This window comes from Felis catus, chromosome B1 (genome assembly GCF_018350175.1).
Source record: "Felis catus isolate Fca126 chromosome B1, F.catus_Fca126_mat1.0, whole genome shotgun sequence".
Lineage (NCBI taxonomy): Eukaryota > Metazoa > Chordata > Mammalia > Carnivora > Felidae > Felis > Felis catus.
This window is the reverse complement of record NC_058371.1, coordinates 55,026,963-55,049,870: the sequence shown is the minus strand read 5'-3', so window position 1 is coordinate 55,049,870 and position 22,908 is coordinate 55,026,963. Positions and strand designations below refer to the sequence as shown.

The window sequence follows — 22,908 nt, the reverse complement described above, 5'->3', positions numbered from 1 at the left end:
AAAGCAGGTATATAGATGGTGAATAAGCAAACGGAAAGATGTTCAACATGACTAACCATTACGGAAATGCAAATTAAGGCCGCAACGAAAGATCACTACACACCTATCAGAATGGCTAAAATAAAAACTGACAACACCCAGTGCCGACAAGAATACACAGAAGTTGGATCGCTCATACGATGCTGCTGACAGTGTAAAATGGTACAGCCACTCTGAAAACAGCTGCAGTTTTAAACACCTGAATACGAAAATACAGACAGCTTAGCAATTGCACACCTGGGAGGTTAGCCCAGAAAAACGACTTGTGTTCACACAAAAACCTGTACATGAACATTTATAGCAGCTTTATTCATAGTATCCCCAAACTATAAAGAATCCAGACGTCCCTCATCAGGTGAATGGTTAAATAAACTGTGCTACATCCATACCATACTACTCAGCACAAAAAGGGAACAAATTATTGATATGGGCAACAACCTGGTTGAATCTCCAGAGTATTGTATCAAATAAAGAGAAACGATTCCAAAATGTCACATACTATATACTTCCATGGATTTTTTTATATTTTGTTTTGAGATGACAAAATTATAGAAATGGAGAACAGCTTAGTGGTTGTCAGGGGTCAAGAGGGTGTGGCCATAAAGGACAAGATGAAAGATCCATGTAATGGAAACATTCTGAATCTGTCAAATTTGTGTCAATATTACTAGAAATAAAAACATTTCACAGGAGAATCAACATATCAAGAGAATATAAAGATCCTACACATTAAAAGATAAACATCATGTTCAATCAACTTGAAAATGTATATGAAATGGACAAATTCTTTGAAAATACGTCTTAACAAAACTGACAGGTGAAGAAATAGAATATCTGAATGGTTTTGATCTATTAATAACTTTAGTCCCTAATTACCCTTCCCATGAAGAAAACTCCAGGCACATATTGGTTTACCGGTAAAGCCTATCAGGCATTTAAGAAGTTCACAAATTCTTCCAAAGAATACAAAAAGAGGAAACACTGTGAACTTGTGTTGTGAAGTAAACAAAACAGTGGTAACTAGGGTTGTCCAGTTAATCTGAATTTCAGATAAACAATGAATGATGTTCCAGTGTAATATATTGCACAGGATACCCACATACTCTAACATTTTGTTTATTTGAAATTCAAATTTAACTGAGTATTTCCATATGTTATTTGCTAAAACTGGCAACTGTATTGATGATAATACCTGGTAAGGGCTTTACAAGGAAAGTAAATTACAGGCCAGTGTCTCATGAATATACATGCAGCAATCCTAAACAAAATATTGACAACACAGAAAAAGGGTAACATCATTAGTTTAAACAAGATTTAAACAAGATTAGTTTAACATTAAAAAAAAAGTAAAAGAACTAAAAACAAATATAATATGTAATGTATAATAAAAAGTTAAATTTTAGGGGCGCCTGGTGGCTCAGTCGGTTAAGCGTCCGACTTCGGCTCAGGTCATGATCTCGCGGTCCGTGAGTTTGAGCCCCGCGTCGGGCTCTGTGCTGACAGCTCAGTGCCTGGAGCCTGTTTCAGATTCTGTGTCTCCCTCTCTCTGACCCTTCCCTGTTCATGCTCTGTCTCTGTCTCAAAAATAAATAAACGTTAAAAACATTTTTTTAAAAAAAAGTTAAATTTTACATATTGTTTAAGAATCCAAATTGATTTGTAGATTCAATGCAAGGGCAATAGAAGTCCCAGCTGGCTTTCAAGGTGAGGAGTCCTAGTATTGTTTTCTTGGTTCCCTCAAACTTCTAAAAGGATGGTTTCAGAGATAAGATGATCCCACAGTAGGGTCTGAAGGATGAATAGGGTGGGATAGTGTAATAGGAAGGGATGGCAATTGCCACAAAAAGGAAATAGCAGGTGAAAAGCGCACATGCTTTAAGCAGTATGGTTTGCTCAGGGTGGCTGGGTAATGCAGAAGTATAGAATGTAACGTGAGAAGTGGTATCAAAGAGGCTACAGAGGCGGGCAGGGGCCAATTTATAAAGGGCTCAGACCATCTTGTAGATCACAGGAAATAATGGGGATGGGGAAAGGGAAGAGGAGTTTTAAGCATGGGAAGTAATGGGAGGCAAAGACTACTCTTTTAAGGAGCTTGACTATTAAAGAAATCCAAGAGCTTAGTTAAATATCTAGAGGGCCTCCTAGAGGTAAGGAGGGGTATTAGCTTGTATGGGGTCTGTTTTAACATGGGAGAAACTTGCAGCTTGTAAAAAGAGACTGAAAGAAAAAGGGAAAGATAATTAATGGAACAAAAAAACTGTGGGAGAGGAGAGGTAATAAAATAAACAAAACAAAATGAAACAAAGAAGTCTGTGAGATTTGTCAGAATGCAGATTGTTTTGTTGGTAGGCACAAGACAACTAGGGAATTTCTGATGGTTAGCATCAATTTTCTTTGTTAAATAGCAGGCTGGTTTTTGGGTTAAAACAAGAGGGCAGAAAAAGTATTGACAACTGGATATTAACTAGGGATGGGTAGAAGAACCTACAGTGAAACACTCTGGAGGAAGTGGCAGTCAACTAAAATTGGACTGATACAAGGTTGGTTTTTCTTCAAGGGAACTGAAGGTAACAAAAGTGGCTAAAGTGACAGAACACAGGAGAAGAAAAGGAAACTCGTAAAGAATGTTAATTTCTCATTATGTCCATATATCCTGAAGTCACTGTTGCTAGGTATAGGAGTGACACTTTCTCTAGCTAGACTGAATTGTTAATCTTACACACCAATGGCAAAAATAGACATATTTTATCTTTTTCCTTATCAGAATAGTATCATTAATTTGCCCTCGTTTTTTAAAAATTATTTTTGAGAGAGGGCATGCATGTGCACATGTGCATGAGCATGAGGGGGTGGGGCAGAGAAAAGGGGACAGAGGATCCAAGCAGGCTCCCTGCTGATAGCAGATAGCCCAATGCTAGGATCGAACTCAGGAACAGCGGAATCGTGAATGAATGGATAACCGACAGCCACCCAGCCGCCCCCGCCCTCATTTTTTTTTTTTTTTAAACAGGCCTTTTAATGGACCAAACCTATTATCTATATTAAAGGTAAGATAGGATTAAAATAAATGTAGCAAGAACTATTGGTATTACAAAAATTCACAGAAGCACACAAATAGTCCACACGTACAGTCATCAGGGTCTGATCCATATATATACAAAATATACCCTATCACTAGGCATGACTTACAAAATCTAATTATATGCTTTGTGGCAAAAACCTCAAAAATTTCCGGCAAAGTTAGGGAAGAAGTCTATATGAGACAACCTTACTCTGACACCAACTTCATAGTTCAAGGTTCCCAGGATCACCCTTAGGTTTGATCATTTACTCAAAGGGCTCAGAGAACTCACTGAAAGCTGTTACACCCACAGTTATGGTTGCAACAAAAGGATACAGATAAAATCAGCCAAGGGAATTGGCGCACAGGGCAGAGTTCAGCAAAGTTCCATACGTGGAGTTTCCAGTTGTCCTGTCCTTGTCGTTGTCCTGTCCTTGTCCGTTGTGGACAGTGTTACTTTCCCAGAAATGCTGTGCAACAATACATAGGAAATACTGCCAACCAGGGAAGTTTATCTGAGCTCTGGTTTCCATAGTTTGTATTGGGGCTCAACTACGAGGTGTGGTTGACTGCCCTTGTGGCAGATTTTTAGCATTCAACCCCTCCAGAGGTAGAGAGGATTCCATGTGCCCCAAAGCCCCCATCATAAATCACATTGTTAAACTGTCCAGTGTGGCCCAAAGCTCCAGGTAAACAAAGCCACTCTCCTTGGAGATCACCTCCTAGGACATGAGGGTAAAGACCAGACCTCTTTTCTGAGTAAAGTTAATTCTTTACTGTGTATTCCTAAAATGTCAAAATAATCAATTCTCTGATTAGATTCATATAAAAAGTAGACATTAATAACCTGTTTTCTAGCTCCCTGCTACCAGAGTCTTATCTTTATTACTTCTTTGTGATTTTTACTTCACAGGATGAATCGTTCAGTAAGTTTTTCAAATTCACGTTGGGATATAGAATTATAAATTTCTTTTTTTTTTTTTTTTTAATTTTTTTTTTCAACGTTTATTTATTTTTGGGACAGAGAGAGACAGAGCATGAACGGGGGAGGGGCAGAGAGAGAGGGAGACACAGAATCGGAAACAGGCTCCAGGCTCTGAGCCATCAGCCCAGAGCCCGACACGGGGCTCGAACTCCCGGACCGCGAGATCGTGACCTGGCTGAAGTCGGACGCTTAACCGACTGCGCCACCCAGGCACCCCTAGAATTATAAATTTCATTTATAACAATATTCTGGTAAATTTTCATCTTCTGTAGGAAAATTGTCTCCTCTACCTCACAGTTTTCTCACTGTATTTTTGAGTGGATATTATGCAGGTGACTTTCATAATCCTCCTATTTGAATGACTTGAATTTTCCTGGACTATAATCAGGAGTAGAAAGGCAGGCCAGGGTAGCTTTATGGAAATCATCTGTCATGGGTTCTCTACTGTTGCTATGGCAAAAGACTATTTCTTTAAAATATGGGCAACTCTCTGAAGCCACCCTTACTCCGCTTCTCATTACCTAATCCGGTTCTGAAGGGGTTCCACACAGAGTCCTTGACTTCTTGATTTATTCACAGGCCACAGGGGGACAATTTGCCTTCAAAGATATTACTGCTTTTAGAAAAGTACTTTACTGGTGCTTTCTAAGATCTCCTATCTCTGATTAGGCACTTTCTATCCTCTGTCTCTCCCTCGTCAGTGTTTGGATTCTGCTCAATCTCAGTTCTTTCTCAAAATGTTCTCTTGACTTCCTTCATGGGCTTGCTGCCTAGTGCTTCTAGTCTCACTTGCCTTTTGTAGCATTCATGGAACTTTGGAGTTTGGGGTTTTCTCCAGCTGTTTGCTGAAAATTCAGTGTCTGTGAATTTATTTCTACTCTCCTTTCTGCTCTGGGTTGGTCAAAGGAGAATGAATGAAAAAGTTCAGAACTAAGCAGACCCTGTGTTCTTAAAGAAAGCTAGTATAATAAATTTTTGTCCCATGTTTTCAAAAGATTTGAAGAAATTCTCTGAAAGTACTATGATTATTGACCTCAGTAATGAACAAGAATGTTACAGTTGTCAGTAGCCAAATTAGAGCCAATTATTTAGATGTTCACATCTGCTATGACTTTAAGGCTATGTATAGAAATAATGCAACGAATTAGTCTTGATGAGAAATTTGAGGCATACAGTGTAGAAAAATTTTAATGGAAGAATCTCAGACAGAAGTAGCACTTTATTCTGTGGCTAAAAAAAAAAAAAAGAAAAGAAAAGAATTTTAGTAAACTATTTTTCCTGAACCCATGCAACTAAACAGTGTACAGGAACATTTGAGATCTCATTGGATTATGGATGAGGGGATGTTCCAAGAATTCTTTTCTGATCCTGGGGATTTAAAGCTATGTTCAGTCCCTTTGTGATGATTAATACCATTCCATCTTGGTAGTAGTCAGCCACATATATTTTTGTGCCCAGAGCAAGCTCCAGCATTATCTGGGAACTACGTTGCTTTCTGTATGCTTCATGCTCTGGTAAGAAGAAAATCACAGTGGAAACAGCAGTGATATGCTGACCAAAATGTTACACTCTAAAAAGTATCAGTGAATGTTGTTTTGACATAAATATTACTACTTACAACCAAGCAACTTAAGGAGGTGAGAGGAAAAACCAAGCACTTGACAGTCACACGGATCTAGGGTTAGAGTCCAATATGCAAGAACCCTAGTGAAAACTCCCACTCTATGATAGGACCCCAAGAAGCATAGTCCAAAAATGGGGATATGGACTGGAATCATTTGGTTGGCTCAGAAATCCTCAAGCATTGATGCAGGACTATTGGCACCCTTATGCACCTGCAAGAAGGAAATGAAACTCCTCTCTGGAGAAACATAACCTCATCCAATACTTCAAATTATTTCTATAATTAATTTTTCAAATAAAATGAACAGCAAACAATCAAAGATAATAGGATGCAAGAAGAATCAAGAATGAGCCAACAGCAGTAGAAACAACAGACAAAAGACACGGACTTGATAACAAACATGATCTAAAAAATCACTCTGCTTTCTATGGTCATGGAAGAAAAAGTCAAGCTTATAAATTTTGTCCAGGAACTAGAACTACAGAAGTTGACACATTTTAACCAAAGACAAATGTAAAGTAAAATAACAGAATAACTAAAAGTATAAAAATTGTGGATAAATTTTAAAGCGTATCTAAAGAGAATGAGTAACTGCAAGATAGGCCAAAAGAAACAATACACAATGAGGGAAGGAAAAAATAAAATTAAAAATATTAAAGATAGAGTAAGAGACATGGAAGATACATTGGGATACACTGGAGTTCCAGAAATGGAGAGAATAAGGGCAGAAATTATACGTGAAGAGATAATAGCTAAGAATTTCTGAGAACTGATTAAAGATATTAATCTGTAGGGGCGCCTGGGTGGCTCAGTCGGTTAAGCATCCGACTTTGGCTCAGGTCATGATCTCACGGTCCATGAGTTCAAGCCCTGTGTCGGGCTCTGTGCTGACAGCTTGGAGCCTGGAGCCTGATTCAGATTCTGTGTCTTCCTCTCTCTCTGACCCTTCCCCGTTCGTGCTGATTCTCTCTTTCTCAGCAATAAATAAACATTAAAAAAAAAATTTTTTTAAGATATCTGTAATTTAAGAAGCCAAATGAAGTACTTTTCTTTTTAAAAAAGAAAAGGCATATTATTGAAGTAAAACCACAAAAAATCAAAGAGAAAAACTTAAAAATAGCCTGGGTGGCTCAGTCACTTGAATTGATTTTTAGCTCAGGTCATGATCTCGCAATTCCTGGGATCAAGCCCTGCGTTGGGCTCCATGCTGTCAGTGTGGAGCCTGCTTGAGATCCTCTCTCTCCCTCTCTCTCTCTGTCCCTCCCCTGCTTGGACTCACTCTTTCTCTCTCTCTCTCTCTCTCTCTCTCTCTCTCTCTCTCTCTCTCTCAAAATAAATAAATAAACTTTAAAATAAACAAATAAAACAAAAGAAGCGGGGGGAGGGGGAGGCGGGGGGCCGGGAGGAGATGATCCTCAAAAGAACCTTGTACTTTCTGGAAAGAAGGCAAAGTAAAGATTAATATTGGACTTTAAAAAGTAAGGATATATGCTGTACCTGTTAGGATCAGAAGAATAGAAAAAGAGTTTATAACTTCCAAATTCACTGCAAGGAAACTGAACTATTTTAAAATACTCCAAAAGAAAGCAAAACAAGTAGGAACAACAAATAGAAAGCACAAAATATGATGGATGATGGTAGGTTTAAACCCAAGTATATCAGTAATTTGTAACTATAAATAGACTAAATGCCCTGGTTAACATAAAGATTAGACTAGATTTTTAAACAATACAAAACTATGTTCTCTAGAGACACATTTAAGTTAACAGGATACAGAAAGACTGAGAGTAAAAAGATGAAAAAAATAGTTGATCCTTAAGGAACGTGGGTTTGAACTTAACAGGTTCAATTATATGGGGATTTTTTATAGTACAGTGCTATAAATGTATTTTCTCTTCCTTATAATTTTCTTAATAACATTTCTTTATTATAAGAATACCGTATATAATACATACACGCATACAAAATATGTGTTAATCGGCTTTTCATGTTATCATGTTATCAGTAAGGCTTCTGGTCAACAGCAGGCTCTTGGTAGTTAAGTTTTGGGGAAGTCAAAAGTTACACACAGCTTTTTGACTGCATGAGCATGAGGGGTCAGCCCCCTAAACCCCACATTGTTCAAGGGTCAACTGTATATCATGCAAACGCTAATAAGTAAAAGGCAGGTGGTGTAACTATATTAATACCAACCAGACAAAATAGAATTTAAGGCTAATAAAACCATCATAGAGATAAGGAAGTTCATCTCAGAATGTTAAAATATTCAGTTCCAGGTTCATATAACAATTCTAAATTTGTGTCAGCTAAATAACATGGTCTCAATATATGTAACGCCAATATTGACAGAATGAAAAGGAGAAATAAACAAATTTACAAGCCTGCATAGGATATTTTAACATACTAATTGGTAGAACAAACAGACAAAAAGTTTCTAGGGATACATTAAAGTGAATAGCACAATTACTAGGACCAATGGACATAAATAGAATACTAACCTAATAGGAGAATATAAAGTGTTTTTAAACACAGAATATTTTTAAAAAATCAACCATATTCTTGGTTAAAAAGCCAACTGGAATAAATTTTAAGGGATTTAAGTCATACGTATTTCTATAATGACAATGCAAATATGTTAGAAATCAGCAAGGGTAGCATATTATCTGCATATGTTTGGAAATTAAGAAATGTACCTCTAAATAATTATGCATCAGGAGACTGGGTGGCTCAGTCAGTTACGTGTCTGGCCCTTGATTTCAGTTCAGGTCATGATCTCACTGTTTGTGGGTTCAAGCCTGCTTGGGATTCTCTCTCTCCCTCTCTCTCTGTCCCTACCCCACTCATGCTCGTGCTTTCTCTCAAAATAAATAAACATTAAAAACAAAATAACCATGATGGATTTAAATAACGTTTTGAGCTCGATGATAATACATATCAATACTTGTGGGATATAGGCAAAGGAGTATTCACAGGGAAATGATATAGCTTCTAATTCACCTATTTGTAAAGACGTTGGTAAAGGAACAGCAAAATAAAGTAGAAGAAAATAATAAAGAAAGGAAAAAAAAATAGAAACTACGAAGAAAACTAAAATTGGTCCTTTAAAAGGCGTAATGAAATTGATAAAACACTCTAGTGAGGTCTGTTTCAAAAGAGAAAGTATATCCAGAATGAAAGGAGAAACAGCAGTGCAAATCTTGTGTACGTTAAAAACATAAGAGAATATTATGAGCAAGTAAACAGTATAAACATTTAGAAGAAGACAAAATTATCTGTCTCAAACACTATATATTTATAGTAGCGAAACACAGAAAATCTTTCTTTTGAGACTGAGAGCAGGACAAGGATGCCTACTAACACCACTTCTTTTCTAATACTGGTCTGGAGTCCTAGCCATGTAGCAGAGTAAGAAAGAAAAGCAAATAAGTTAGAAATGAAGGAGCAATACTCAATATTTGCAAATTATGTGATTGAGTGCACTGGTAATCTAAATGAATATATAGGTAAATTAGTATGAGTAGGAAATTTCATGAATAGGAAAGTTTGCTGAATCCAGACATTATTTTGGGGGGAAAAGCAGCTTAATTTCTATACATTGGCAAAGAAAATGGAATATTAAAAAGATGCCACTTATAATAGCATCAGAAATATCAAGTACATATGGGTAAGTCTAATAAAAGATATACAAAACTTGTGCAAAATGACAAAATTTTATTAAGAGACATTACAGAAGATCTGAATGAATTGAAAACTATATCATGTTCATGGATTAGAAGGCTCAATACTGTAAAGATGTCTATTCTCTCCTAGGTTAATGTGCAGATTCAATGCAATGTCAACCAAAAATTCCACAAAGTTCTTTTTTCTGGATGCGGGTAGCAGTTATATAGATGTTTCTTTTTCCATAACTACTTAAACTGGACATTTATGTTTTATGCATTTTTGTATGCTTGCTTTATTTTAATTAAGTAAAAGAAATCATGGTGTAAAACAGTGTAATAAAATAGAATTATTGGGGCACCTGGGTGGTTCAGTCCGTTGAGCCTCTGACTTCAGCTCAGGTCATGATCTCACAGCTTGTGGGTTCGAGCCCCATGTGGGGCTCTGTGCTGATAGCTCAGAGCCTGGAGCCTGCTTCGGATTCTGTGTTTCCCTCTCTCTCCCTGCCCCTCCCCTGCTCATACTCTGTCTCTGTCTCAAAAATAAACGTTAAAATTTTTAAAATAAATAAATAAATAAATAACAGAAGACCCCTCAAATTATAGAAGTTTGAAGCTCCCCAAAACCTGATTCCAACCTATGCTGTGAATAAAGGAAGGAATTCTTACCTGCCCTGAATATGAAGACTTGTAGAAATAAACAATGAACTATGGTTGTTACGAAAATTTCTTTGTCTGAACAAAAGAGTCACTTGTAGATATATTTTAAATCAGGCATTGAGAATTGACAGTTCACCTACTCCAAGAATGCTTTCTACTTGCCAGAGATGAATTATTGCCTCCTGTGCACTAAATTTGTACTTTTTTTCTCATTTTATTGAGGCATATGTTTTAGTCTGTTTGGGCTGCTATAAAAATTACACCATAGACCGGGTGGCTTATAAACAACAGAAATGTATTTCTCATAGTTCTAGAAACTGGGAAGTTCAAAACCAAGGTGCTGGCAGGTCTGTGTCTGGTGAGTTGGCTTTCTAGTTCATATATGCTATCTTGTCACTTGTGTCCTCAGAGGGCAAAAGGAATGAGGGAGCTCTCAGGAGCCTCTTTCAGGAGGGCACTAATCCCATCCATGAAGGCTCGACTTCCTGGCCTAATCACCTCCCCAAGATGCTTCCTCTGAACACCATCACACTGAGGATTAGGTTTCAACGTATGAATTTTGGGGGGACACAAACATTCAGTCTTTGGCAGCATGTCTACTCTACTAGACAATGAACTCTAAAATGGCTAAGGCCCTGTTTCAATTATTTTTTTTATCCCAGGGCCTAGAAAAGATCCTAGTATGCAATAAAGGAGTGTTTAACTGGGTCTTTTTAAAACTGTATTGTGTGTAAAGGGAGCCTAGCCACAAATCGTTACTTCAGTAAAATTCATATGAAACTGATACATTGTTAAACCATACACATATGCATGAATTAACATGGTCATATTTTGCAGGAGACAGATTATAAACTTCTAAGGGCAAGGACCAAACAATATTATGAATTATTTAAAAAACAAAAATGTAGAAATCCAGCATCCTAACACATTTGTTTCAGACTTTTTTAATAAATAAAAACTTACAAATATAACAGACCCCACCTTTAAACCATTCCCAGATAGTATCCATGGCCTCTCTCCTGAGAGATGAACCCCACCCTGAAGTTGGAATGTACCCATCCTGTTCATATGTTCTCGTTTTTAACCACTTAAAATATATCCACGAACGATACTAGTATTCTATGTTTAATAGATGAAGGCAACATTATCTAATACAAATATGTATGACGTATACATAAACATTTAAATATCCTCGTAGCCACATTTCAAACCATAGCAACCAGTAAAATTTATTTTAATGTTATATCTCATTTAAACCAGTATGTTCAAAATATTATCATTTCAACATGTAATAATATAAAATTATTAATGAGCTTTTCAATATACTTACAAAAAAATTTCTGGTACTCAGTCTTTGAAATGCTGCTAGTAGTTCACACATCACTTCTCAACTTGGATTCTAAATTCAGACTTCACAAAATTTAAGTTGAAAAAATATATCCATATACCCAAGTTGTTCCAAACACACTTAAAGGTTTTCCAATAGCTGAAATCCGTTTTTAAAATTTAAATTAGTTAAAATTAAATTAACAATTCAGCTTTTCAGTAGAAATAACCACATTTCAAGTGCTCAATAGCCACATATGGCTAGCAGATACCCTGTTAGTGCAGCTTAAAAAGATAACACAAAATACCATTCAGCATCTTTCTTTTGCCCATTCAATATCTGTAATATTTTAATGCCCCCCCCCTTTTTTCCTTTACCATATTCTAGAAAGGAAAAGCAAAAATGGAATAGATGACTTTGAATTTCAGGGCAGCTGACATTTACATTTTTAAAAATATGATTTATCACTAAATTCACTCAGTAAATCTAAAAGAACTTTCAAAAGAACTTACTGCTTCGTATTTTTTAACAATGGGATTGCTGAACAGGATACATCTGATAAAAATAATGACGCGCTGTAACCAGCAAAAGTGCAGCTTTCGTATCCGCCGCTCTCATTCTTCTACCCTGCCCTGCTCAGCACGCGCTCACAGGCACGCACGCACATACACGCAAAGGCGCACACATACACGTACCTACACTCACGCACACACATACACGCACGCTACACGGTCTAGCCCACAGGCGCTGGCGGATACCCAAGAAAATGCGGTTTCTTTCTCCCCTCTCGCTCCGCAGAGCGAACGCCGGGGTTTCTGAAGAGCACTCATGCTAACTCGGTATTGATGCGGGTTCCATATCCTCTTTTAAAGAGACTGGACTCCGCCCCATTAGAGGAGAAACTGCAAAGGTTGGAAGTGGAGGCGGAAAGAAGCCCTGTTATTAACCAACTCGTCAGCAGCTCCACCTCAGGAAGCGGCCGACTTTGTGTGCGCCCAAGAATGAAACGTATTCCTTGCAGGAATGTGCAAGGATTTAAAAAGGGCCTCAAACTGAGGCACTTGGGAAGAAGCCGTGTCACGGTCGAGGTCGAGATGGGCGTTTTCGCCTAAGCAGGCGCCCCTAAACAATCTGATGCGTCAACGAACGGAACTGTTATCCAGCAGCCGGGTTAGCGGCAGGACCTCCAGGACCCGAAGAGGGCCAGCTTGCATGAATTTTCCTTGGTTTGGGTTTCCCACAAAAGCATGGCCACACCAAACCTTTTCCCACAGATATGAAAAGCCCCGAAACTTTTTTACTCCACACCTTCACTCTCCTCCCCTCTTAGCCCCAGCCCCCGGCATTTTGCGCTTCGTCTCTGGAGCTGAGTGACCTCTTCCTCTAGAATGCCAACTCTGCAAAATCCCGGTAGCTAAACACAATCCAACCTCGCGGGAGGGACAAGAAGCGAGAAAACATCACAACCCTCAAATACACGCCCCCTGTTTTCCCCATGCTTTAAAAAAAGAAGCAGCAGCAGCCCAGCCCGTCTCTACGCGATGCATGCTAGGATTAGTAGTTCTCCCAATCCCTGAGGCGCCGAGTCAGGGAAGAACTCAGGTTGACTCTCCCGCCGAGAACTACAATTCCCGTGGTGCCCTGTGACAGAGTGGAAGGGGCGGGACAGGAGAGGGCGCGTCGCGCTTGCGCAAGACGAGGGGCTGGAGGGAGGCGGAGGCGCTCGGGTCCAACTGCTGAAGCGTCTCCATGTGACAGTGAGTGGGGTCCTAACTCTTGGCGCCGCCTGACTCTGGTTCTTAACCCAAAGCACTGTCCACTGTCCCGACGCCAGCAGATCCCAGCAGGCTAGGGCGCTTGGTGTTTGGTCGTGCCGCCGGAGGAATTGTCGCCGCCGGGTCAGGTGCCTGAGAGACCCCGCGGAGACCCCAGAGTCTCCGGAGAGAGGCGGAGCGGCGAGGCGAGCGGGGATTTCTGTCAGCGCCGGCGTCCCAGAGCGCGGAGACATGAACGGCTTCACGCCCGAGGAGATGAGCCGCGGCGGGGACGCGGCAGCCGCTGTGGCCGCCGTGGTCGCTGCCGCCGCCGCCGCCGCCGCTTCGGCAGGGAACGGGGCAGGGGCCGGCGCCGGGGCTGAGGTGCCGGGTGCCGGGGCCGTCTCGGCGGCTGGGCCCCCGGGAGCGGCAGGGCCCGGGCCCGGACAGCTGTGCTGTCTGCGGGAGGAAGGTGAGCGGTGCGGCCGTGCGGCAGGCAACGCCAGCTTCAGCAAGAGGATCCAGAAGAGCATCTCCCAGAAGAAGGTGAAGATCGAGCTGGATAAGAGCGTAAGTGACGGCGGGACGGGACGGCCTTGCCCTGCCCACCCCCTTGGGGCTCCGGGAGCGGTGCAGACGGCGGTTGTTGGGCGGAGGGTTCCGGGGTCCCCCTAGACCTGGCTGCAGTGGGAACCCGTTGTGTGGTCTCTGGTAGGAAGCAAACAACAAAGTCGCTGCAACTCTGACCTCCACCCCCACCGACACACTCGCATTCCGTGATTCCGCTCCTCCCCCACCCCTCCTGCCCGCGCCCCACCCCCACCCCCCCGCGCGCTCCACTCCCACCCCCCGCGCGCTCCATGAGTCGATTCTGTTTGCAGTCTTCCCCCTTCCTCCTTCCCTGAGATCGGGAAACGAAACAAAGGGACCGCCGCTCGGAGGGCCCGGAGTAGTTTTCTTGCAACCCGGCAGGCTCCTTCTGGAATGGAGGCGCCTTCTTTGTTTTGCTGCCCTCGCTGGCGTTTGGCCCCAGGGAGCAGCTCCCCTTGTGTAGGGAAAGTGGAGTCCTGCCACGACCGAGGACCTGATAACCTCAGCAAGAAAGACCCCTTTCCCCGTTCGTCCGAGTACCGTGTGAGGGAAGCTGAGCTCACCCCGCGCCTTGCAGGGAGCGGGGATTGTGAACGATGTCAGCATCTAGCGCAGCTGCTGGGAACGTGGGGAACACGTAGCCTCTGCTGTTTTGCCATCCGTTTGGCAGCCATCGGGATTTTTTTTTCCGTCCTTTCTTCGCACGTCTGGTGGTGGTGGTGGTGGTGGTGGTGGTTGTTTTTGACCCTCTATAAGGTTTTTAGAAACAAGCGTCGCCACTTTTAGGAGTTCTGGCTGGCAGTAAATGAATCACAAGATGCCAGAATCTAGTACACATTCTGCATATTTTTAACTTGGACTTAGTTTAAAAGTTAATTTAAAAGCTTTAGGCCTTAATGATTTGGTTTTTTAAAGGAGTTTAACTTAGTATATGAAGCTCAGTATTTCACGTGTTACCTACCATGCAGCTCTCAAGACTACATTTAATTGAAGCTTTTGCAAAGTTTATTTGTGATACTTTCTGCCTGTTAAACAGGTAGTTCTTGGTCATGCTCATGAGCAACTTTTCAAGTAAACTTGAATTTCACATTCCTTTGGTTGGGAAAACATATTACAGATAAGTGCACGCATTAAATATTCAAGTTTATAATTCAACTTTAAATGTAAGTAGGATAGGAAATCAATAGCTCATTTGTAAAAATGGATAGTTTTGTATCTATATGATAATTTGGGTGTTGAGAAAGAATCGAAAGCATACATCATGCTATTAAAATACACTCTTTGAGTAAATACTATGAAATAGCAATTTGTGGGCAACGTCATCTTTCCCCTTGATAAAAAAGCAGCATGACCTAGTAAATCTAGTTCAGCCTCCCTGCAATTTAATGACAAAATCCAGAGAGTTGAAATTTCTCATTCTGCTTCTCTGTCTCCCTTCTCTCCTCTACTTACACCACTCCCCACCCACCCCACCCCCCAATCTTCTTAACTGTACTGCTGGACATGGTATGTTTTAACTGGATGCAGGACTTAAGCATAGAAACATGCTGTTGTCTTAACAGTGGCCTGTTTTGACTGTTTTTATTTTTAATAATTCACTGTGCCCAGTGTATTTTACTAATACATAGGTTACATAATCATAAATAGTCTGTGAAACTTTTGTTTCAGGCAAGGCATCTTTACATTTGTGATTATCATAAAAACTTAATTCAGAGTGTTCGAAACAGAAGAAAGAGGAAAGGGAGTGATGATGATGGAGGAGATTCACCTGTTCAAGATATTGATACTCCAGAGGTAGATAAAGTTTCTGTATGTTAAATGTAAATCCTAAGTATTCCATTCTGCAACTTGTATTAAAAGATATGAACGCCTTTTAAAAATACTTAAAGCAAAAAATCTGAAAATGAAAGTAAAATTAAATATAGCCAGTTAACAAGCAGTTACACAATTTAACTTGTTTTCAGTTGACGATGCTTATAGCTCTGTTGCCTTCTAACTTTTTTTTTGCTCCCAGTTTTCAATATTTATCTTCAAAAGATTAAAGTGTTTAATACATTTATAGTTTTGATTATATAAAAGGGAAAATGGAATGGACTTTAGTAATGTAATTTTTGTTGTTTAATAATGGAATTACATTTTTATTGTGCCAAAATTGAAATGTTTTTGTATGTATCAAAGATAACTATTTTGAAAATTGTATGAACTAATTCATATATGTTTAATTTTCCTAGGTTGATTTATATCAATTACAAGTAAATACACTTCGGAGATACAAAAGACACTTCAAACTGTCAACCAGACCAGGACTTAATAAAGCACAACTTGTTGAGGTATTTATGAGTTTTAAACTATTTACACTTTAAATGAGCCTGTTCATACAAAAAAGAGGCATTAAAGGCTAATGAAATTGTTAATGTAGAATATATACCAATGCATTTTAGTTGAATCAGTTAATAAAAGATCTATTGTGGAAGAATCTAGTTTCTTAGAAATGTCTGTCTGCCTCTTAAATTTCTGTATGTTACAACTACTTACTGGATTGTATGTAGTTTTCTAAGCATCTTCTAATACTGCCTCTCAGAAATATTGGGTGATAATTTTTAAATTCTCATTCTAGAAATCTGTTGGTTTTAAAATTCTACTTAGTAAACATTTATTGAACACCTAATTGAGGCATAATAAAAGAAATTGATAAGCTTTGATGTCGTCATTAGAATTTATTTTTTGAAGTTTCTGATGGATTAGATCTACAGATAAACCCATAAATAGTATTCCTATTTGTTGATTTAACTTATTGATTTAACTATTTCAGAATTTGGCCTTATTGATGTCTGCTTTATTTGAGGTGTCTATGCTTTCGTCACATCTAGAAGATGCAAAGACTCTTGTCCAACATTTTACGTAGTTTTTGCTTTGTTATAGAACTAACTTCTAGTCCTTTGGTAAATTTTGAAATGTGTGTGTTCTCAGGAATTAATAGAACCAAGAAATCTGTGAATCCAATTAAGGTGTCTATAGATTTATATATTTATACTTTAATCATTTTACATAAAAATCCTTAGTCTACTAGACAGAATAGAAATGTAAACATATAAATCAGTTTTATCATATTTTTTAGCTTAGGGGTTTAGTAAGGCAACGTTTTCTAAAACATGCACATTGAATAAGGTAAAAGATACAGAAAGTATAATTCTTTGGCACAATGCTTTTTAACATTGTTGAGATCTAATATATTGACTTTTTAGCCAGAATTTCCTCTTTCCATCTTGCCACAAAAATTCAGTTTTTCTTTAAATTTGATACAACAGAAACACAGATATTATCTATTGTGATGAAACTGTATCCATATATACTGATACTGATCAAGTGGAAGTTACTTTTGTTTTAAGACAAATGAGAACCAGAGAACTAATTATTTTATATGTTATATTTAATGTGTGGTTGACCCTTGAATGACTCAGGGGTTGGGGGCACAGTTAGAAATCTCCATATAACTTTTGGTTGTCCAAAAACTTAGCTACTAATAGCCTACTGTTGACTGGAACCCTTCCTGAAAACATAAACTGTCCAATTATCATATTCTGTATGTCTTATGTATTATATATATTCTTATTGTGTTAGAATAAAGTAAGCTAAAGAAAAGAAAATGTTATTAAAATCATGTGGAAGAGAAAATATATTTATAATATGGTACTGTATTTATTGGGGGAAAAAAAGCATGTAAATGGACCCTTGCAGCTCAAACCTGTGTTATACAAGGGTCAGCTGTATTTTTTTTTTAATGTCTAAGTCACAACTCAAATATTTGCTAATCTGATCTTTAAAAAGTTATATTATTTCCAGAGCTATTTTCTTCTTTAGAAATGAGAAACAATCCAAACAGCCATGAGTGTTATAGTTTACTTAGTCAGAAATGCAGATAAGTGGTAAGTGATCCCAGAGTCAGATGACTGTCCTCCTTAAATCTTATCATATGAATAACTTTTTCATTAAGAAGTTTTATTTTCTACAATCTAGATAAGCATATCAACACCCTAGTTTAATCTATTGTACTTCTATTGGTAGTTGCAGTGCACATGTTAGATTAGCATAATGAAAAGGCCAGAGGGCAGATAAATATTCTTCAGTGAAAGTTACTCTTTCCCCTCTCATTTTCCATCAATAATACTTATTCAGAAAAACTTTCAAGGAACTTTAAAGAGTACTGCCAGTACCAAAACTTTTTCAACTATATATTTATCCTTTTTCTGTGAGTAGGATCTACATTCTGTTTATTTCATTGGTACCTAAAGTTTAAAAATATTTACTTACTAATGTAGATTCTAATTATAAAATTTAAATACATCCTAAATTAATATATCTTTAATTGAGTGGGTTGGAGGGTCCTTTGAAATCACACTATCTCTTGCTCATAACATCTTATTCTGATGTGCTTTTCATCTTGCTGGTATTTTGTTAAACAGTTTATTTTTAAAAAGAGATAACACTTATCACATAGCACATTTTCTTTTAATTAAAGTGTTGTGTTTTTTTTTTTACCTAGTATGAAATCTGTTAATATCTATAATTTAATTTCAATTTTTTTTTTTTTTTATAGATAGTTGGTTGCCACTTTAGGTCTATTCCAGTGAATGAAAAAGACACCTTAACATATTTCATCTACTCAGTGAAGAATGACAAGAACAAATCAGATCTCAAGGTTGATAGTGGTGTTCACTAGGAGAGATGGAATTGAGACTAAGACTTGGATGTTCAGATGTTAAGACTGTTTACTGTTTTTTCACATGTAGAAATGTTCCTTGTGTATTTTTTTACAGAGGATTTTCTCTGGTTTTATTTTCTTTGTTTCTGACTCTAATAATTAGTTGGAAACTCATGTAAAATGAGCTTTCCTAGATTAAAAAATATTTTAAATAAAGGTGATTACTATTATAGTTGCTTCAGTGTATTCATTTTGTGAAACTTGATTTTTATATTAAACTGATTAGGTACTACTTTTAATTGAGAGTTTAATGTAAGGATCATCTTGTTACCACTTTTTTTTTAAGGTTAAGGAGAAATAACAAATGTAGTACATTTGCTTTCTCTGGGATGATCTGATTTGGAATCAAGGATATCCTCATTAGCATTATTTTTTAAAGTGCTTTTTAGTGCTAACAGGTTTGAAAAATAGACTTCCATTGATGTGCAACTTCTTTCTTATTTCCATTATTATTATTATTACTGCTACTACTTGATAGAGTATTAGGAAGAACAGTTTAATTTATATACCTACCTCCTTCCAAAGAAGACTTAATGTGTCAGAAAAGATTAACACAATGCTGGAAGTTGAAATAACATAGAATTAATTTTGTTTCTTTAAATTTTGTCTTAGAGAAAAGATCTTTATATGGAATGAACATAGAAGTTCTGCAGTGCCCATTAATTTTCATTCATGCCCTATATTGTTTACATTGCAAATTAAAACTCATAAGTTGGAGAGATCTAGAAATCAAACAAGATCTTTAAAGTCTGGTGCATATGTAGCTCTGACTTGATTTATATCCTATTTTCTTTTACATTTCATTCTCGGCCCGTTTTCTGTTAAAATTCTTATAATTACAAATCAAATTTATAGTTTATGACACCAAAACAAAACAATAGCTTCAGTTAATGTCCTTGATTATGGTGCAGATTTTAGGCTGGAAATGAATGGATCAGAACATTAATGTAGCTCAAGGTTTCTCAAGGTTGATATTTGGGCCTTTATTCTTTATTGTGGGAGATGTCCTATGTGTTACAGTTTTAGCAGCATCATGCAGGCCACACTAGTGCCAGTGGCACTCCAAAGGTGTAACAACCAAAGCTATCCCTAAATGTTGCCAAACATGCCCTAGGAAGCAAAATTACCCATAGTGAAGAACCACTGATGTAGCTGAATCTAAAGTACTGGTTTATTAGAAGCTTCGTCCATGTATTTTTAAATGTATGGAGTGTGTTGGCAGCTACAAAATATGGTGAAAAATAAAGCAACTATTCTTTGTTCTTGCTGTAACTATTTAAAGATTTACAGTTGACCCTTTAACAGTGCAGGGACTGGGGTGGCAACCACTGACTGCATGGTTGAAAATCCATATACAACTTTGGACTTTCCCCAAATTTAACTACTAATAGCCTACTGTTGGCTGGGAGCCTCTTTGATAACATAAACAGTTAATTAACATATATTCTGTATGTTACATATATTATATACTGTATGCTTATAATAAAGTAAGCTAGAGGAAAGAAAATGTTATTAAAATCATAAGGAAGAAAAAATACGTTTTAAGTACTGTGCTGTAACGAATCTGCATATATGTGGACTTGCACAGTTCAAATCCATGTTGTTCAAGGGTCAACTGTACATTATTAATGGGCAGAGACTGTGATAATTGGTATTAACAGAATCCTGTCATTTCTGGCATTCCAGAAATCTTTGTGAGAAGTTTTAGCTATCTGAAAGTGAACCACATAACTAGAAGAGGATGGTTTATTTGAAGAAATAACCCCCTACAACCAAACACCTGTTGTTATCTAAATCTATAATGTATAAAAAGTTAATTTTTTTTAATGTTTATTTTTGAGAGAGACCAAGCATGAGTGGGGGAGGGGCAGAGAGAGAGACAGAATCTGAAATAGGCTCTAGGCTCCAACCTGTCAGCACAGAGCCTGATGCAGGGTTTGAACCCATGAACCGTGAAATCATGACCTGAGCCAAAGTCAGACACTTAACTGACTGAGACACCCAGGTGCCCCAAAAGTTAATTTTTTAATAAAACTTGACTGTAGGGTTACTTTTTCCTATAAAAACACTCCGTTCTTGTGAAAGAAGCTTGAAATAATTTGCTTACATTAAATTATCTGTTTATGATGTAACATTTGACTAGCAGTGTTAATTTCATATAGTTAATTATTTGCATAAAATGTAGTTGGATAAAAAGTGAAAAGAGTTCTGGATATTAGTTATCCAATGAAATTAAACCCTTGTGAGAGCAATTTAAAGCATGAAAAATTGAGAACTTCATCAAAGCTGAGGAACTCAAGATTCTGCACTTTTATATAAAATTTGTAATTATTTGCTATTAGGTTTTAAAATTTAATTCACTAGAAATCTTTTCCTGTGTTTATATCTGAACCAAAAAAAAAAAAAATCGCATATCTCTGTAAGGGCATAGTACTTCTAATGTTAGAGCATCAGAAGAATCCAAAATTGGGATAAAAGGAAAAAAACATAATGAGTAGCAGGTATTCAAGAAATAAGTCAGTTATTTGGTAGAACTATCTTTTGTTGAACAATTTAGGAAAAGGCTAAAAATTAGTACCTGAAATATATTTCTTTACAAAAACAAGCTCTATATATTATTTCTACGTGAAGTTTTTTTTTTAATTGAGATAAAATTTATATGGTAGTATTCCATTTTAAACTATATAATTTGGTGGTATTTAGTGTATTCACAATGTTGTATAACCACCAGTTCTAATTTCAAAATTTTTCATCACCCCATAAAAACACTCATAAGTAATCAATCACTTCCATTTCCTCCCCTTCATCCCCTGCTAACCTCTAATCTGCTTTCTGGCTCTATGAATTTGCCCATTATGAATATATCCTATAAAGGGATTCATATATGTCCTTTTGGGTTTTTTCACATAGCATGTATGTTCAAGGTTCGTCCAAGTTGCGGTATATTCATCAGTACTTGGTTCCTTTTAATAGCTGAATAATATTCAATTGTGTGGTATGTGATGTGTTTGTATGTGTGTATGTGTATCACAATTTGTTTATTCATCCATAGATGTACATTTGGGTTTCTACCTTTGGCTATTAATAATGCTGCGATGAACATTTCTGTACATGTTTCTTTTTGAACATGTTTTCATTTCTTTTAGGTATATACCTAGGAGTAGAATTGTTGAATCATATGGTAATTCTAGATTTAACTTTTTGAGGAGCCTCCAGATTTCCATAGTAGCCATACCATTTTACATTCCCACAGCAATGTGCAAGAGTTTCTATGTCTCCAAATTGCCAATAGTGTATTTCCTTTTTTATTTTTTTAATTAAATTCATCCTACTGGGTGTTAAATGGTATCTCATTGTAGTTTTGATTTGCATTTCCTTAATGACCACTGATACTGAATATCTTTTCACATGCATGTTGTCCACTTGTATTATCTTCTTTAGAGAATATCTATTTAAATCCTTTGCTTATTTTTTTAATTGGATTGATTGTCTTCTTGTTGCAGGAGTTTTTCTGTATATGGATATTAAGTTCATATTTGATATACAAGTTGCAAATATTTTCTCCCATTCTGTGGATTGCCTTTTCATATTCTTGATAATGTTCTTTGATGCACAAAAGGTCTTAGTTTTTATGTAATCTAATTTATTTTTTCTTTTGTTATTCTTTTGGTATCAGATCAAAGAATTCATTGCCAAATCTGAGGTTATGAAGCTTATAACTTCAGGACTTAAATTCACTTCATTGGCCTGTTTTGAGTCAATTTTTGTACATGGAGTGAGGTAGAGGTTCAACTTAATTGTTTTGAATGTGGTTATCCATTTGTCTCAGCACCATTTATTGAAGACTATTTTTCACTGAATGGTTTTGGCACCCTTGTCAAAAATCAATTTGCCATAGATGTTTGGGTTTATTTATGTATTCTCAATTCTATTACATTGGTTCATATATCTATTCTTATGCCAGTACTAGAATCTTTTGACTGTTGCAACCTTGCATTAAGTTTTGAAGTCAGGAAGTGTGAGTTCTCCTACCCGTTTTCCTTTTTCAATATCATTTAGGCTGCCTGAGATCCTTTGTAGTTCCATATTGGTTTTTCCATTTTTTGCCAAAAGGCCTTTAGAATTCTGATGAAGGCTGTATTAAATCTCTAGATCACTTTAAGATTGCCATATTAACAATGTTAAGTATATCAGTCCATGAACATGGGATGTCTTTCCATTTATTTTGGTTTTTAAAAATTTCTTTCAGCAATGTTTATAGTTTCCAGTTTCCATGCCCCACACCATCTTGATTAAATTTATTTCTGATATTTTATTTTTTTGATGCTACTGTAAATAGAATTATTTTCTTGATTTCTTTTTGTGTATTGTTTATTACTGGTGTAAAGAAACACAACTGATTTTTGTGTGTTGACCCCTACAACTGCTGAATTTCATTTATTACCT

The 22,908-nt window shown here is 37.3% G+C and overlaps 1 protein-coding gene across 3 annotated transcripts; it reads left to right on the top strand.

The window, feature by feature from the left end:
• Positions 1-13,023: 13,023 nt before the first annotated feature.
• On the top strand, positions 13,024-18,632 carry SAP30 (Sin3A associated protein 30). 3 transcript variants are annotated; one of them, XM_045055675.1, is made up of 4 exons: positions 13,028-13,679; positions 15,369-15,494; positions 15,932-16,030; positions 16,513-18,266. In XM_045055675.1, exons 1-4 carry the CDS (start codon positions 13,362-13,364, stop codon positions 16,603-16,605), a joined length of 636 nt encoding a protein of 211 aa, XP_044911610.1. In that variant the 5' UTR covers positions 13,028-13,361; the 3' UTR covers positions 16,606-18,266. The 3 variants fall into 3 exon arrangements, with proteins under 3 accessions (XP_006930834.1, XP_044911610.1, XP_003984906.1); XM_003984857.6 differs by lacking the exon at positions 16,513-18,266 and adding an exon at positions 18,298-18,632 and having other exon boundaries at positions 13,034-13,679; XM_006930772.5 differs by lacking the exons at positions 15,369-15,494; positions 16,513-18,266 and adding an exon at positions 18,298-18,632 and having other exon boundaries at positions 13,024-13,679.
• The last annotated feature ends 4,276 nt before the right edge of the window (positions 18,633-22,908 follow it).

Excerpts from the sequence above, each read along its gene's own strand:
- SAP30 (XM_003984857.6), top strand. The coding sequence starts at position 13,362 with ATGAACGGCTTCACGCCCGAGGAGATGAGCCGCGGCGGGGACGCGGCA. Across the intron at positions 13,680-15,368 it reads AGATCGAGCTGGATAAGAGC|GCAAGGCATCTTTACATTTG; the intron begins GTAAGTGACGGC and ends CTTTTGTTTCAG. Across the intron at positions 16,031-18,297 it reads ATAAAGCACAACTTGTTGAG|ATAGTTGGTTGCCACTTTAG; the intron begins GTATTTATGAGT and ends TTTTTTTTATAG.